The sequence below is a fragment of the Siphateles boraxobius genome, unplaced genomic scaffold (genome assembly GCF_051911475.1).
Source record: "Siphateles boraxobius isolate OS27281-9 unplaced genomic scaffold, OSU_SipBor_1 16, whole genome shotgun sequence".
Classification (NCBI taxonomy): domain Eukaryota; kingdom Metazoa; phylum Chordata; class Actinopteri; order Cypriniformes; family Leuciscidae; genus Siphateles; species Siphateles boraxobius.
This window is the reverse complement of record NW_027508766.1, coordinates 2,804,280-2,819,711: the sequence shown is the minus strand read 5'-3', so window position 1 is coordinate 2,819,711 and position 15,432 is coordinate 2,804,280. Positions and strand designations below refer to the sequence as shown.

The following is a 15,432-nucleotide window of genomic DNA, read 5'->3' as shown; positions in this document are numbered from 1 at the left end:
ATCCGCATTGGATTGTGTTTTTATGGTGTGGGCTGATATAGATTTGTGGCATCCGGATTGTTTTAGGCTGACCAAGATCTGATCGTTTCCACATTGCAGCTGGACCACCATTATGTGTTTTGGCAAACTCATGAGGCTGGTTGCATAAACAAAGGACTTATGTTAAGACTGTGTCTTAAGTACTAGTATGACCAAATAGCATCAATCAGTCTTATTTTCTAGTATCATAATTAGACCAATCTACGTTTTTATATAACTGACGTAAAACAGTTATGAACAGTCTTAAAGAAAAAATATAATGACTGTTGTAAGACTGGTCAAACGGCCCCTGACATGCTGTTGCATGTTTTTTATTAAAATGAATTTTTATGAATACCTCCTTATACAGGCCAGTGTTTTGCTGGACTGGTTGGCTTGTGCGTGTTTCATCTGGAGAACACTGTTGATCCTGCAAAGTGATTGTTGGCCTCTTTGCGGTTGTCTTGGAAGATATCTGATTTTGCACAGGGATTATCTTTTCTAGGTGTTTGGGTGGCTCGATTCCAAACACTTGGATATAGTTTTATATGTTTTTCCAAATTGTATGCATTTGGTTTACTTTTACTTGGACTTAAAAATGCTCTTAAGTCGTAATTTTCACAGCAGTCCTTAAGATTCACAGCTAGAATAATGATCCCTTAACGGTGGGCATTTTATCTAGAAAATGCTTCAGTTATTTTAATGATTCACAGGTAGAGGTCAATGCGATGACATTTGTGTCCTCATTTACAAAATCACTTTCCATCTGTGTTAACTTTTCAAATAACACATTTCAGTTTTTTTTTTTTAAACAGATAAATTCTGGTAAAAACTAAAATATTATATTTCTTTTCTGACAGTCGCATTTAAATTATGCTGAGTTTTAGTGCTAAGAAATATAAATATTCCAGAGAGCTCAATTTCAGTGCAGGATCTGCAGGGATTTAGTAAAGCATCTGAATCCTTTTGCAAGCCATTGTAAATATACCATATACAGCAGATTTGATCTGGATAAGACTGCCTATCTTGATCAATTAGATGTTTCTGCTTGTTAGATCCTCATAATTATCATTCTATGAGCAGGAGCAGGGAGCAGTATTTTAGACTAACTCTGGGTCACTGTCAAATGGTCTCATGTCTTATCTCAAAAATGCTTCAGTTAAATTTCTCCTGAAAACACACATACTCTCAAGCATACTGGCTCTATCATTCTTGTGGCAGACGGCATAATGAGTTCTTTTTTGTTGTTAACCTTTAAGAACCAACTTGTAGGATGGTTAATAAAAAAGAAACATGTAAGCATGAATTAAAACAAATAATGTCTTAATTAAAATCTAAAAATAGCTAAAGTTGTTCGCGTTACGGTGCAGTAATTAGTTAATGCAGTAATAATTAGTTGGAACAATAAGACTAATGGAGATCCTCACAGTTATAAGCACAGCAGTTTTACATAAGTGGAATTACTGGGAAAATTAAACTATTTTAATATAGTTGATGGAAAATATGGCAAGAAAAACAAAACAATGCAAGATGTTAATAATGCACTAACAATTTTTAGAAGAAGAAAAATGTAATCAGTATAGATTGAGAATTGAGCTGAGGGTCACTAAAATTAAATGCTTTTCTAGCAAACTGAAATGCATATATAACTATCATCTGTGAACTGATGAACTTGAATGTGCTGGACAGAATGTTTAAATGTAAATACAGTATTTGTTGCTGTAACAACACTAGTTGTTATGCAGTTTCCTGCTAAACTGAAAAATAAAGAATGAATTTCATAACACAATAACATCTAAATTGTTGTTAGTACTCTAGTATATTCATACTAAGAGCTCAGACTCTCACATGTGGTATTTTATTTGTTTGATACATAGTATATAAATTAATAAATGTTTAGAAATCAATTTTTCAAATTGTTTTTAAAAATGTTGTAATTTTTGTTATCAACAAAAATTGTATATAGACTAAAATTTGAACAAAATAGAGTAGAATTTGACTTGACAAAATAAAAACATGACTATGAGAACATGAGTGTTCTGTCTTTCAGGTGTGCAATATTTTCTTAACAAATGCAAATATACATGCACTCACACCCAGAGATTCAATGCGAATGGCAGTACATGTTTGTGAGATTAAGTGCAAAGAGTGACTCAGAACTAAACACGACCACATTTTCATATTTGGGATTCAAGATTTCAACTTCAGCCTCAGAAGAGACTAATCTGTTCAAGCATGTTTGGGATATTCTTCACAGCATGCAAACAATAATATGAACATAATGTGACATATATGGACAAAATAGTTCTATTGAAACTTGTCGTATTGATTTAGAATGATCTCAGTAGATGATTTCCGTTTATCATCAGCCATGAATTGATGTATTCTTCTTTCTCCCTTTCATAGTGTCGCCTCCAAAACCAGATTTTTTGAGAATGCTTCCAGGCAGATGGGGAGGTACGTGTGCGTGTATGTGAGGCCATGCATGCGTGTGCATGTGCTGGCTCACAAGTGTGTGTGTGTGAGCTTTTCTTTGTTTCAGCAGCTGCCTGATCTCACTTAGAGCGGAGCCAGTAAAACTCAATGTGGCTTTGATGTGGTGCTTTTAAATAAAGTTGTGTTTAATACAGGACCACATGCTGAAAGTCCTTGTGTTACATACCAAATAAAATCTGTTCTAGACATACATCCGATCACTTGTTTAGTCCTGCACAACAGTTTTTAGATGGTTACTTTAGAGATGGTAATTCGATCTACGTCTGGGAAAAGGGTAACATGCACACGCTCATAAAATACACACACTTACATTTGCACCTACAGGCATAGTAGCCTGATTTGAACCCTTTGGCTTAAAGGAATAGTTCATCCGAGAATAAAAATTCTGTCATCATTTATTCATTCCTTATGTTGTTTTCAAGGTCTTTCTTTCTTCTGTTGACCATAACATTTTGGTCACTGTTTTCCATGCAATTACAATAAATAAAAGCAACACAAAAAAAAGCACCATAAAACTGTCATAAAATTGGTCCACATGACTCATGCGCTACTGTGTATTCCAAGTCTTCTTCGTCATACAATAGTTTTGTGTTCAGGAAAAGTCCATTCTAGCTCTTCTCTAACCAATGTCTGGTTCATGAACAAATCATTCTTTTGAGTTGCATCTTTTCCCCGAATCAGTGATCTGATCCGGATGAGTATTCCTGTAGCTGAAACAATAGAGCATGGTGTTTGCAACAGCATGGTCTTGGGTTTGATACCCTAGGAATGCATCAACTTTTGAATCATTTTCAGTCATCTTGGATAAAAGCATCTGCCAAATGCATACATTTAAATGAATCATTTATGTAAATGGTTTATAGACCCCTTTTGCGCCGAAGTCACAATTATGTCACGGCGTTAGCTGGGGGCAAAACAAAGTGAAAACTGATGGTGGCCAATACAAACCAGCACAGATTCGGCTACATAATAAGGATCTTAAAGAATTGTTATTTTTATTAAATGTCATCTTGTTGTGTTTCTTGGTGCAAGAATCACCTACAGGATCCAATTTGAAATTTTATCGCATAATGTTTTCTAAATTATTGTGATTATTTGTGAATCATCTATGATTGTATACATTATTGTGATTGATTGTGACAGACTTTTTGAAGAACCTGGTAAGAAAGAATAATCAAATACATAATTAATTAATATAATTTTAATACATTAAAAATATTTTTATTTCTAGAAAATATTCACATCATTAAAATGGCACTGTAATGTAACTCTTTACATTGTCGTCTTCTGGCCTTGGCGCTGGGCAGGACCGCACAATGTAACGTTTCCACAAGTCAACACCATTCATCACATAGTTATAGGCATCTAAAGATTTATATGCCCTCAGTTTGTCTTTACGCTCGGTTTCTCTATCAGGTCGGTGTAGAAGTCACGCCACTCACTCAACCGAGGTAACGTTAATCCTGTCAGATCGTCCATCCATTGACTGAGCGTGTATGGGTCGGCCAATCTGGTTCCATCCGTTAAAATTAACTTTTGCAAATAACAATCGCGGTCCTGGACAGTGAGTGACCTTGCACATTAAGATAAAATCTGATTTTCTCCCGTCATTGCTAAAAAACAAGCTAACAAAACTTGCAAACTAACGTTAGTGAAGCGGCCGGAGGGATCGTTATGCCTCCACCTAAGCTCCGCCCACATAAAAACGTCATTATGTTTACCAACTGAAAAGGGGTCTATTGACAAACTAGACTGATTCAATTCAGTGACTCAGTGTTCCAGCTTGCTGGAGATAATCAGTAATTAATACTTCATATAACTTGATTTGAAATATGGTGCATGAATCGTATGGACCATATTTTAACGTGCATTTTTTTGTACTTTTGGAGCTTGACAGTCCCTGGTCATGAATTGGACCAGTTTAATGGCACTTTTATATGGTGCTTTTGTGATTTTAGATGCTTGAAAGCTCCAGTCTTCAGTCATTTTTATTGCATGAAAAAGAACGACATTCTTCAGATTTTTCAGTTTATGTTCCATTTTTGGATGAACTATCCCTTTAAGCACAGGATTCAAATAAGGCTACTGTGTCTAAGACTTTTCCACCACAGGAAAGTACCGAGACATTACTTATTAGTTTTGCAGTCGGAAGTGAGCTACTGCTCAGATATCAGGTTTGTGTGGAAAGTATGAGGGTGTTTGTAATCTAAAATCAGTATGGGCTGATCTTTTACTAAATTATGAATTATGAAGTATGTATGATGGCTGATGAAGGTCATGAGAACGAAACATTGCTATTTTTTGATACTTTTTGCAAGCATTGATAGTGTGCGGGATTTCCTTTTGTTTTTTGAATTATGAAGTATGAGATGAGCAGTTTGGCAAGTTTGGCTGCCTTTTTGAGATTAGGAGGATTCTTTTCACTGCTCGTGGCGGCACTCCAAGCCAGCGCACACACTAGTGTAGTTTAAGTTCAAGGACTTTCACAATGCTAGAACAGATCCCAAAGGGAACTCTCAGAGGATACTAAGAGAAAAGGTTTGACCAAATGCAAAGCACAAATCACCACACCCCATTCATTTCACAAGCCTGTGCACACCGCTCGCTACGCAGGTGCCCATATTTCATGTGCATAAAACCTAATGTAGCCTACTGATGATGGTGCAAGTGACAATGACATTTTAAAGGAGTAATTCAGCCAAAAATGAAAATTTTGTCTCCCTTTATTCACCCTCATGCCATTCCAATCTTGTTGTATGCAGTGAATTTCATTAAAATACAAAAGGAGAATTTTAAGGATTCTGTATCTTCCATGCTATGACAGTTCACAGGGATCATAAGCTGTCAAGTTCCAAAAAACACCAAACAAGTGTCATATACGTCTCAACAAAGACTTTAGATATACCAAGATGGTGCACTCATATCAATATGATTTGGATAAAGTGCAACATGCAATATGTCTGAGCCTTCAGAAAGATACAACCCTCGCCTTCTAAATAAAAGAGCCAATCGTCAACTGGTAAAGTCATTGAATCACTAGAAGCTTATTCTGTCACCTGAGTTTGGGTTCTTCTCCACTGTCACTTCTGGCTTGCTTAGTTGGGGACACTTAACATTCAACAATATTATTGATTTGACTGCACTGACACTATTGGATGAGAACTCAACTGAGCTGAACAATGAGCAGTTTTCTTTTCTGCAGAACTGCTTTATAGATGAACTAATTTAACAATTGATGATCTTTATGATGGAACTGAATCCGCACTGAACTACCTTCAGCTGAACAATGACTATTTTCTTTTAGAGCTGCTATACAGCTGAAATGAACTCTTTTTGCATCAATGAATCATTTTCCTGTATTCACTGTAAAGCTGCTTTGAAACTATCTGTATTGTATAAAGTGCTATGTAAATAAAGGTGACTTGACAGGACTAGAAACAGTCAGTGTCCTGAGACACACACTTAGGACTCATTAGCTCACTGGCTGGTCCAGCCTCAAATTTAAGGTTTTTAATTTGAGCATAATAAACAACATTTATGGGTCAGATTGTGTTGGTGATTTGAAATATGGTTAGACATCTTGAACATTAATTGTCATTTGATCGAGCTTGTCTCGTGACCAAACTTTATGATGTCAAAACTGCACCATATTGACTTGAGAACTCTGGAAAACTTTGATGGTTGTTTCAGGACCTTTTTGGATCTTGACAGCCTCATCCCTTTGTTCTGCCATTGTAGGGAAAACTAAGTAAGAAATAATTTAAATTTTGTCAATTTTCCAAGAAGAAAAAAAAACAGCTAACGGGTTTGGAACAACATGAGTGAGTAAATAATGACTTTTGTGTGAACTATCCATTGAAGTTACTGAAAAGAATGAAATTCATATTAACTTACTGTTTTTTGTCTTGCAGCTCCTCTCCGAATGCCTCAACTGCAGCTTCTAGAGATGAGGTACGGCATGTTCTACTGTCTGATTTTTATTATTAAAGTAACCTATAGTGTTTATGCTCATTTCTGTCACTTGTTTGTCTTTGCAGAACACTAAATAGGAACTTCCTTCCAGTCACTGATACAACTTGTGGACCAATTAACGCACGTCAGCGGTCAAGAGACTGTATGTGTCCATGTACGGCACAGGCCTGGAGTCTGAATGTGATTTTAATAGATAAATTATTAATGTTACTGACAGAGCATGAAGGAACGCCCCTTGACCCCAGTTTGTTTGTTTTGTGTGTGTGTGTGGGTGTGGGTGTCTGTGTGTGTGTGTGTGTGAGTGAATTGGGCAGGGTACTATTTTTTTGTGCTTCGCCGCCAATTTCTTGCACTTGCTTACTTTGTTGTAAAATTAAGTCTTTGATTCTTGCTCGGATCAGAGAACAAAAAGAAAGAAATGAATATTATTTTTCTTTTTTTAAACATTCTGACCTTCCTGCTCACAATAGGGAGAACTCCCTCCTGTTCTCTTGCTCATTGTCTCTCTCAATCTCTCCCCTTCTCTCTGACCTACTTTATTGAAAACGATAAGACTTACGGATTTACAGTCTCACTCAACAGACACACTACAGACTTCACTTTATGAGTGGTAGAAGGTGGTACTATTCCGAATCAAACACTAGTCAGTATTTATTACTTAGAAGCTGAACATGCTTCTATTAATCAACAGTTATTACTCCGTAATTAGTAACTGGAAAGAGATGAATCACCTGCAGTGCTGGTTTTAAATGTTTCTGACGAGCAGAGTAGTTACTGTAATTGAAAACTGCTTCTCCTTTTATCCGTTATGAAATGCTTGTGGTGTTCCTACAGCAAACCAAAAGGGATTGAGGAACTTTCGTTACTTTGACTATAGTTCACAGAGCAAAGAACGCTTCAATATGTTTTTCTCTCCCTCTCGACCCCTTTTTTAAAAATGATCAGTCAACCTTAATGGTATAGAGATCAGTTTCGGTATTCAGCTTAACCTCACTTTCAAGTCTCAAACTTGACCGAAAGATGAACATTTATCGGTTTCCTTTGGTCAGTGGGAAAATTCTGTTTGAAATCTAAAGATTTTAAGTCTCATTCTCACTTTCACACAATTGTAAATGTATATGTCAGTATGTTTTTGGTACTTCAGTTACAATAAGGTTGACATTTTAAGGTTACTTTAGGTGGGTTTGGTGCATTCCTATGTATTATTATTATTATTATTATTATTATTATAAAGCTCCAAATTTCCAGTTGACATTTTATGTAGTTTTTGTAAACATTTTCTTGTTGTTCTCCAAGCTCTCTTTCTAATTCTTCGTAACAGTCACTAAACCCTGTTTGTTTTTTCGTTTAAATGTACTGCTGCAAGAAAATGATACTTTATTAAAAAAAGAGATGGACTGTTTAAAGCTGTACGTGAATGTGCACTGAGTCAATCCAGAGCAGAAATAAATCTATAAAATGAAATGACCTCATGATAATAATCAATAAATGATTGGAAGGACAACGGACTTTAGGAATCCAGTTAAATTAAAACAGCTGTGCACCAGTCACAGCCACCCTTAAGAGGGTAGACAAGCTCTCACTACAAAAATGTCTCTCGTGCCCAGTTGCTTTTGCATGATATGTTTATGTCCATCCGACTAAGGGTGTGTTTCACAAAAAAAGTAGCAAAGAAGGACTTTCAAGAGTTTCAAATGTTTTTATTGAATTGAAAGAGGTAAAACACAAACAAACCCGATTTACACAGGCTCTACACAACAGGAATCAGAGCGTGTCTGATAAGCGATTTTCCATACGAGTGGAAATCAGTTTGAAAACTGAAAAAATAAATCATCAGTTAACAACTGTCAATACAACACTACATAACAGTACTAAATTACCTGCAAAAAGCGTGCATGCACAGACTCACACATACACACAACGGCTGTAAAAAAAGACTATAAAGTTACAAAGATTTAAGTAACAAACATTGTTTAAGAAGCCAGAATTTCCTCCTCTAGTCATATAAAGCCGAACTACCCAGCTCCTCAGTCTGCATATGGAAATGCAAAAAAATATCCCATAACACCAGGAAAAGACAGGAATTATTCACACAGAAAAAAGCTGTAAAAAAAAGCATTCGCTAATGATTAGTCATGTAATTCCTCGTCTCAGCCAGCGAAAAGAGTTAAAAAACAGAGTCATTGTTACACATATGGGAGTTCTTATATGGTTTACAAAGCTGAAACGGGACATAAATAGATACAGCTATTTCATGGTTTCATTATAGGGTTTCATTAGCACATTTAGTGTCTGTAAACCAGTGTGGTGCTCTTGTTTCAGTTTAACTTAGCTCTTCATGTCGAGATACTTTGCAGTAATACACATTAGAAAATTATATTCTATCCTTGAGAAATCGTTATATAGCATTTTTCCTCCCTTGTGTACTGACAGGCCAATATATAACCACAGAAAGTGGTGACATGCAGACTGTTATTAAGACTCTAGGTTCTGTTGTTTACGTGAGAGAGGAAACATTGGTAGGACCCAAGCAAGCCTTTTGTCATTAACACAGGCCAAATTCAATAATTGACAGATTTACAAGAGTGCATATAAACATATGCTTTTGCTATTGGCTGTCACACCGCACACAGTAACAGTAAATCCAACACAAACAAAGTTCTAATTCATAGCTCTTAAGAGATGTCTTAAGAAAGTCACAAATCAGCGTATGGACCATCCAAGCACAAGTTGGTTCACACATGCGGGGTGTTACATTTGAGTGTCGCTAAATGACATTAGAAACGTTCCATTGTAAACATTTGTAAGACAGAGAGCGTCTCTCACAAAGTCAAGTATGAATGAGCTATATCTGTCTTTACATGCAAGTGTTCCCCTCCAAAGTTCCGCCGGCTAATGAACGACTTTTGTGATCAGACTTTGGCTTCGGCTCCGTCCTAAAGTGCAGCATGTTTGTGGTGGAAGTCATGAGCTCTTTTTTGGCAGGGTAAAAGTGCAGTTTGGAGTTCTGCAAATTCTAATGAGTGCTTTTGGGCCGTCTAAATGGGTAAACACCTGCGTGTAATTGCGCGGTGCTCGGTGCTGTCAGCGCAGAAGAGCTGTCTCTGACAGCCTATTCTCTGCCTGGCACATTTAAAGCGTCAACATGCTCTGCGGCGACAAGAGCTCGAGCAGCTAAACCACATCTCGTCGTTTTAACTCGGCGGAAAACTCCCTGCTCTGCTGAAAGCACTCCCCAGGTCACCCCAGGTCTGACAAAGACAACATAGCATCGCGATTTCTGGGCTCTTTAAAGAGTAATCTACATACATAACGCTGCAGGCATTATTCAATCATTTAGAAACAAAGAGCGTGCAGAGGAAAAAGACATCTAGAAAATACGAGTAAAGATGTTACTTTCTGACAGATAAATAGAGAATGCTTTAATTGAAGCGAAAGCGGAGTAAAAATACATTTGCCTCATTTTATTTTTGTCTTTTGTCTCATTTAACACCCTTGTGAATAAATAGGAGAGCTTTAGCACCTCTTGCCGTTGATTTGCGGCAGTTGATGGTGATCATGATGTTTGGTACGAGTTCCTGATAAAATAACAGTACTGTCCAGTGTTGTCACATACGTATAGCTCTTTTTTTTTAAAATTTTTTTTTAAATCTGTGTATCATTTGAAGCGTGTTTTTGTATTCTAAATGTGCTTGTTAAAATAGTGTGTAAAGCATGTGATTACTTATTGCTAGCGTGGAGAAATACAAATCCCTTAGTGGCACTTACTATAAAGGAAAGAGAGGAAACTGTACTGTTAAACTATTGACTACATCCATACAGTAGCACATAGAAAGGTTGAAAAGAACCACGCTTAACTTTTACATATATATATATATATACAAGAACATTACCTTGCCAATTCTTCCATTAAGGACAGTGAAGAGAGAGAGAGACTTCATAAGAGCCTTATGGGAAAACAGTCCTGTTTCCTAACAATATCCATTTAGCTTACTGGAAATGCAGTTTAATAATTCTTTAATATATCTAGGGCTTTAGCATGCAATTATTTGTTTGTTGTTTTGTCATGATGGATATGAAGACAGCATGCATAGATTTATATGTATATGTTTTTGTATATATATGTATATATATTCTATACTGACCCAAGCATTGCTGTATTTTTGTTCTATATATAAACTGTCAACATTATACCCTAAAACCTGAACTTAAATATCTAGGTTGTAAAAAAGGGTACTGAGCCTTGTCTTAACAAAAGTCTGCTGTCTAGAAGAGGCAACTCGCAATGACTGAGATGTTTCTCATCGTGCTGTCCTTTCAGCCTTTCAGTGGCAATTTTCAATCCCAACTGTAACAGATTTTCAATTGAACGAAAAAGTCACAGAATCTGAACATTCCGAATGAATAATGCCTTTTAAAAAGCTTTTATAAAGAGCCTCTACATTTCATAAGAAATGAATGAAGCACTTGTTTTACAATCAATAAACTAATAAAGCAGGGTGGAAACTGCTGTACTGAATTCCATAATGGTTTAATAGTACAGTACTGTATTTAGCAGTGTGTTGTTCTAACTAACAAGAGGAAAAGTCATACACGCAGAGATTTGTCTTGGTTGTCGTCACGTTCGGATGTATTTGTTTGATGCATGTAGCTTTGATTTGTCCTGATCTATCAATTCACAGACAATGAATGAAACCTTTGTATCCCACAATGCATAGAGAGTCAAGGCAGGTCACAATCTGATAGGGATCTATGTAATGTCTTTTTTTTATTTTATTTTTATTAAGGGCTCAGGTGAAACTTCAGTGATATTTTTTTCCTACATATCCACCGGGCAACACGCTGTAACTCTTGAAGGATAACTGCTGGCCGAAAGAAAGAACAAAACCGTGCTGTCAGTTTGAGAAAATGAGCTCAAATGATCTCTGAGGAGAAGATAGACAACTGTAATGATGTAATGGTCCCGCTACTTTTCAGGGCCATTTTTCAAAACGAGGGAGACGAGACGAGGGAGACGAGACTGATATAGAAAGGGAGGGAGGGAGGGAGGGATGGTTAGAAATAAAAAAATCTGTATTATTCAGTCTCATTGCTCGATTCGAGTCCAGATTAAAATTATGGTTTAGGCTGGATCAAACTGGATCAGGCCGAACAGACTGGCTCATATGGCCTGGGTGGGGTTGGTATGGATCGGTGGTTCAGGGGCGTAGTCGTGTCATTTGTGAAACAGGATTGGTTTAGACAGGCCGGCGAGAATCTTTGGCACCTGGACTGAGATTATTTCTGCAATCATTTCGGGAAAGCTGACCTTTGTGGGCAGGGACCGGGCTTGGACAAAGAGGTCAAAGGTGAACTGGTGCAACTTTTGAACAATCTGGGTAAGGGAGAGAAAGAGAGAGAGAGAAGGAGGGGAAAGGAGAGACAGGAATAAGCAAAATGGCAACATATTAATATTACAGGAAGATTTCACCAAGAATGTATTGTGCCTGACAATAGAGCTGTAATTTCTGTGTGTTACCTGTGTTGTTTTAGAGCTAGAATTACTGAAGAAATAATGTGAATCCGTTAGCAGCGCACACACATGGCCAAAAAATTAATAAACTCATCTCTGCTCGATTCTGTTCTGTTTTGGAAAATGCAGCAGACTGCTACAATATACTAAACAATATAATACTACATATTATACAGCGATTGTTCAGTAGTCACCATAACTGGCTCTTGAATCGCGATTCTATCTTCTACCGATTTGCATCGATTTACAAATTTCAAAGATCGATTTTCTAGAGTGTTACATACTTCTTTAACTTCGCAGTACTATTTAAAGTTACTTACAGTTATTGACATTAATCACAATAAGCCGTGAACAAGGACTTGATGCCGCCTCTCACATGCATGCGATCTCGAAATCAGTTCTCTTTCACAGGTACACACAATTATGTCAAAATGCACATCGTGTTGACTGTGGACAGTAGGATTTTTTTATCTTTAATATGAATCAATTTATATTTAATTCATACAGTGAAGACTATCAATATCAATAATGAGCCTAATTTACATAGAATGGTGTGTTTGCGCTAGAAACAATGGGTCTCATCCACTAAGCATGCGTGTGCACAAATTTGTGCTTAAAAAGTGCATATGAAAGATTTTAAGAAACAAATCACGATTTACCAAAAGTTTCATAATAAAATGTATACTAAATTTATGATAAAATATAGGAACAACTGAAAGCAAAACTCAATAAGCACTTAGTCTGTACGGCCTTATGATCGTGTTAAGAAATTATATTTCTTCCGAACATGACTATAATTATATTGAAGTATGTTGCATTAATTGTATTATATAATACATATATAAAATTATATAAAAAAACTATTAAATAATACAATTTAATTTAATCTTAAATGCATTCCATCATATACAGATAAAGAGAGCGTAAAGCTGTGTAATAGCTTCAGATGCGCAGTTTCTCTGAATAATGCAGATATATGCTGGTCTGTAATCTGGTCTGTATAAAAGATATTTATTGAGGATCGAGGATCAGGCGAAAGTGCATCTGCAAACAGCGGCAAGTTTGACGAGAGTGGCGAAAGGCTGTAAGGAAAGCGTATGAGCGTATTTGTATGAAATTATATACAGTACCGTTTGGGGTATAACTAAAGGTTTCGGGGTTGGCAAGATTTTTTTGTTTTAAAAAGGGGTCTCTTATGCTCACCAAAGCTTTATTTGATCAAATAATGACTTATTTAATACAGTGCAAATAATTATATAATAGTATTACAAGTAATAGTAACTATTTCAATTTATTTTAAAATGTAATCTATTCCTGTGATGGCAAAGCTAAATTTTTATCATCATTACTCCAGTCTTCAGTGTCACATTATCGTTCAGAAATCAGTCTAATATGCTGATTTGATAGTCATGAAACATTTCTTATCATTATAAATGGTTAAAACAGTTGTTCTACTTCATATTTTTGTGGGAACCACGAAAGCATTTATTTAAAATATAACTGTTTTGTAACTATGTAAAAGGCTTTACTGTCACTTTTGATCAATTAAAGCTATTAATTAATATTACTGACCCCAAACATTTGAACAGAACTGCATCATGGTGCCAGTAATGCATGTAACACTAATGAATGTTATGTATGGTGTATCTGTATGTGTGTGTATTTTTATCTATGTGTATGTGATTGCGTGTATGCGTGTTACTTACTGGTTGCAGTGAGTCCATCAGTCGGGTCAGCTGTTGGAAGCGCATGGCACAGTTGGTCTTCCTGCCATAGTTGATTAAACGATCAAGCTCGTTTATATATGTCAGACGCAAATCATCAAAATACTTCTGACTCTTCAGCCCCTCCACTGGAACTGTAGTAATAGAAATAAATACTTTCACCTGAACTTGCATACAAATGTTTTCATTGAAATACACCAGTTTTGTGTGTTTACTTATACAAAAATTTGAGACACAGCTAAATTTTGTGGTTTTGGTGTTTAAAATTAGTTAATGAAAATATTTTCTACTGTAATTATCTAGTATCAATTCAGGAGATTATGCCAAAATTGATTAGAATTGTTGAATATAGTCTAGAACAGTGGTATTCAAATGGTGTAACAGCATGGTGAACAGAGAAGCTTTCTTCCACATAACCAAGGCACGTAAGCATCGCCGCGCTACTTTGATCATGCAAAATGGTTCGCCCCCTTGGCCTGCTGTATATGAGACCCCACCATGCAGGGGTCTCGTGTACAGTAGGCCAAAAGGTATCATGTTGGATGCTGCTGCCATCAGACCTAACAGTCTCTGGAACTGCTTTACAGTGTGTGACTGGCCTGGCTTTGTTCTATTCATGGTTGAAAGGATTGATTCAATGCTCACCGGAAATAGACGTGCTTGAATCGTAACCAAATCCCACACCACACCTAAAATGTGGTCCTCTGAGCTGGAGAAGGCAAAACCTTCTTAGCATTTAACCTGAACCCCAACACTCTCATATGGGTGAGAACGACATCTCGATGCTGAACCACCAGCTGATTCAACTGAGCTACAATCAACCAATTGTTGAAGTAGTTCAGAAGTTGTAATGGCGCTAGGGATGCATCCACACATTTGGTGAAAGTGTGGGGTGATAAAGCAAGACCGAAAGGAAGAACCTGATATGGTATCAACTCTCTACGCACACATTGGCAATAGAATTACCATTGGCTAGTAATGTTTTTTTTTGGTTACTCATTTTGGTCAGTAAACCATTTACCAGTGGTTTTGGCACTGTGAGCAGGTGCCAGGTCGTGCTGAAAAATGAAATCTTCATCTCCATAAAGCTTTTCAGCAGATGGAAGCATGAAGTGCTCCCAAATCTCCAGATAGCTAGCTGCATTGACCCTACCCTTGATAAAACACAGTGGACCAACACCAGCAGCTGACATGGCACCCCAGACCATCACTGACTGTGGGTACTTGACACTGGACTTCAGGCATTTTGGCATTTCCTTATCCCCAGTCTTCCTCCAGACTCTGGCACCTTGATTTCCGAATGACATGCAAAATTTGCTTTCATCCGAAAAAAGTACTTTGGACCACTGAGCAACAGTCCAATGCTGCTTCTCTGTAGCCCAGGTCAGGCGCTTCTGCTGCTGTTTCTGGTTCAAAAGTGGCTTGACCTGGGGAATGCGGCACCTGTAGCTCATTTCCTGCACACGCCTGTGCACGGTGGCTCTGGATGTTTCTACTCCAGACTCAGTCCACTGCTTCCGCAGGTCCCCCAAGGTCTGGAATCGGTCCTTCTCCACAATCTTTCTCAGGGTCCGGTCACCTCTTCTCGTTGTACAGCGTTTTTTGCCACACTTTTTCCTTCCCACAGACTTCCCACTGAGGTGCCTTGATACAGCACTCTGGGAACAGCCTATTTGTTCAGAAATTTCTTTCTGTGTCTTACCCTCTTGT

The 15,432-nt window shown here is 37.2% G+C and overlaps 2 protein-coding genes across 2 annotated transcripts in view; one reads left to right on the top strand and one right to left on the bottom strand.

The window, feature by feature from the left end:
• ophn1 (oligophrenin 1) overlaps positions 1–11,345 on the top strand; it is a 41,007-nt gene extending 29,662 nt beyond the window's left edge. The window contains exons 22-24 of the mRNA XM_077231104.1: positions 2,425–2,475; positions 6,426–6,465; positions 6,552–11,345. Coding sequence (XP_077087219.1) covers positions 2,425–2,475; positions 6,426–6,465; positions 6,552–6,563 — 103 coding nt within the window. The 3' untranslated portion in view covers positions 6,564–11,345. The remainder of the gene's footprint in view (positions 1–2,424; positions 2,476–6,425; positions 6,466–6,551) is intronic.
• Positions 8,166–15,432, bottom strand: part of ar (androgen receptor) — a 132,786-nt gene continuing 125,519 nt past the window's right edge. Inside the window, exons 7-8 of the mRNA XM_077231103.1 lie at positions 13,705–13,856; positions 8,166–11,860 (exon numbers count right to left, since the gene is read on the bottom strand). Coding sequence (XP_077087218.1) covers positions 11,702–11,860; positions 13,705–13,856 — 311 coding nt within the window. The 3' untranslated portion in view covers positions 8,166–11,701. The remainder of the gene's footprint in view (positions 11,861–13,704; positions 13,857–15,432) is intronic.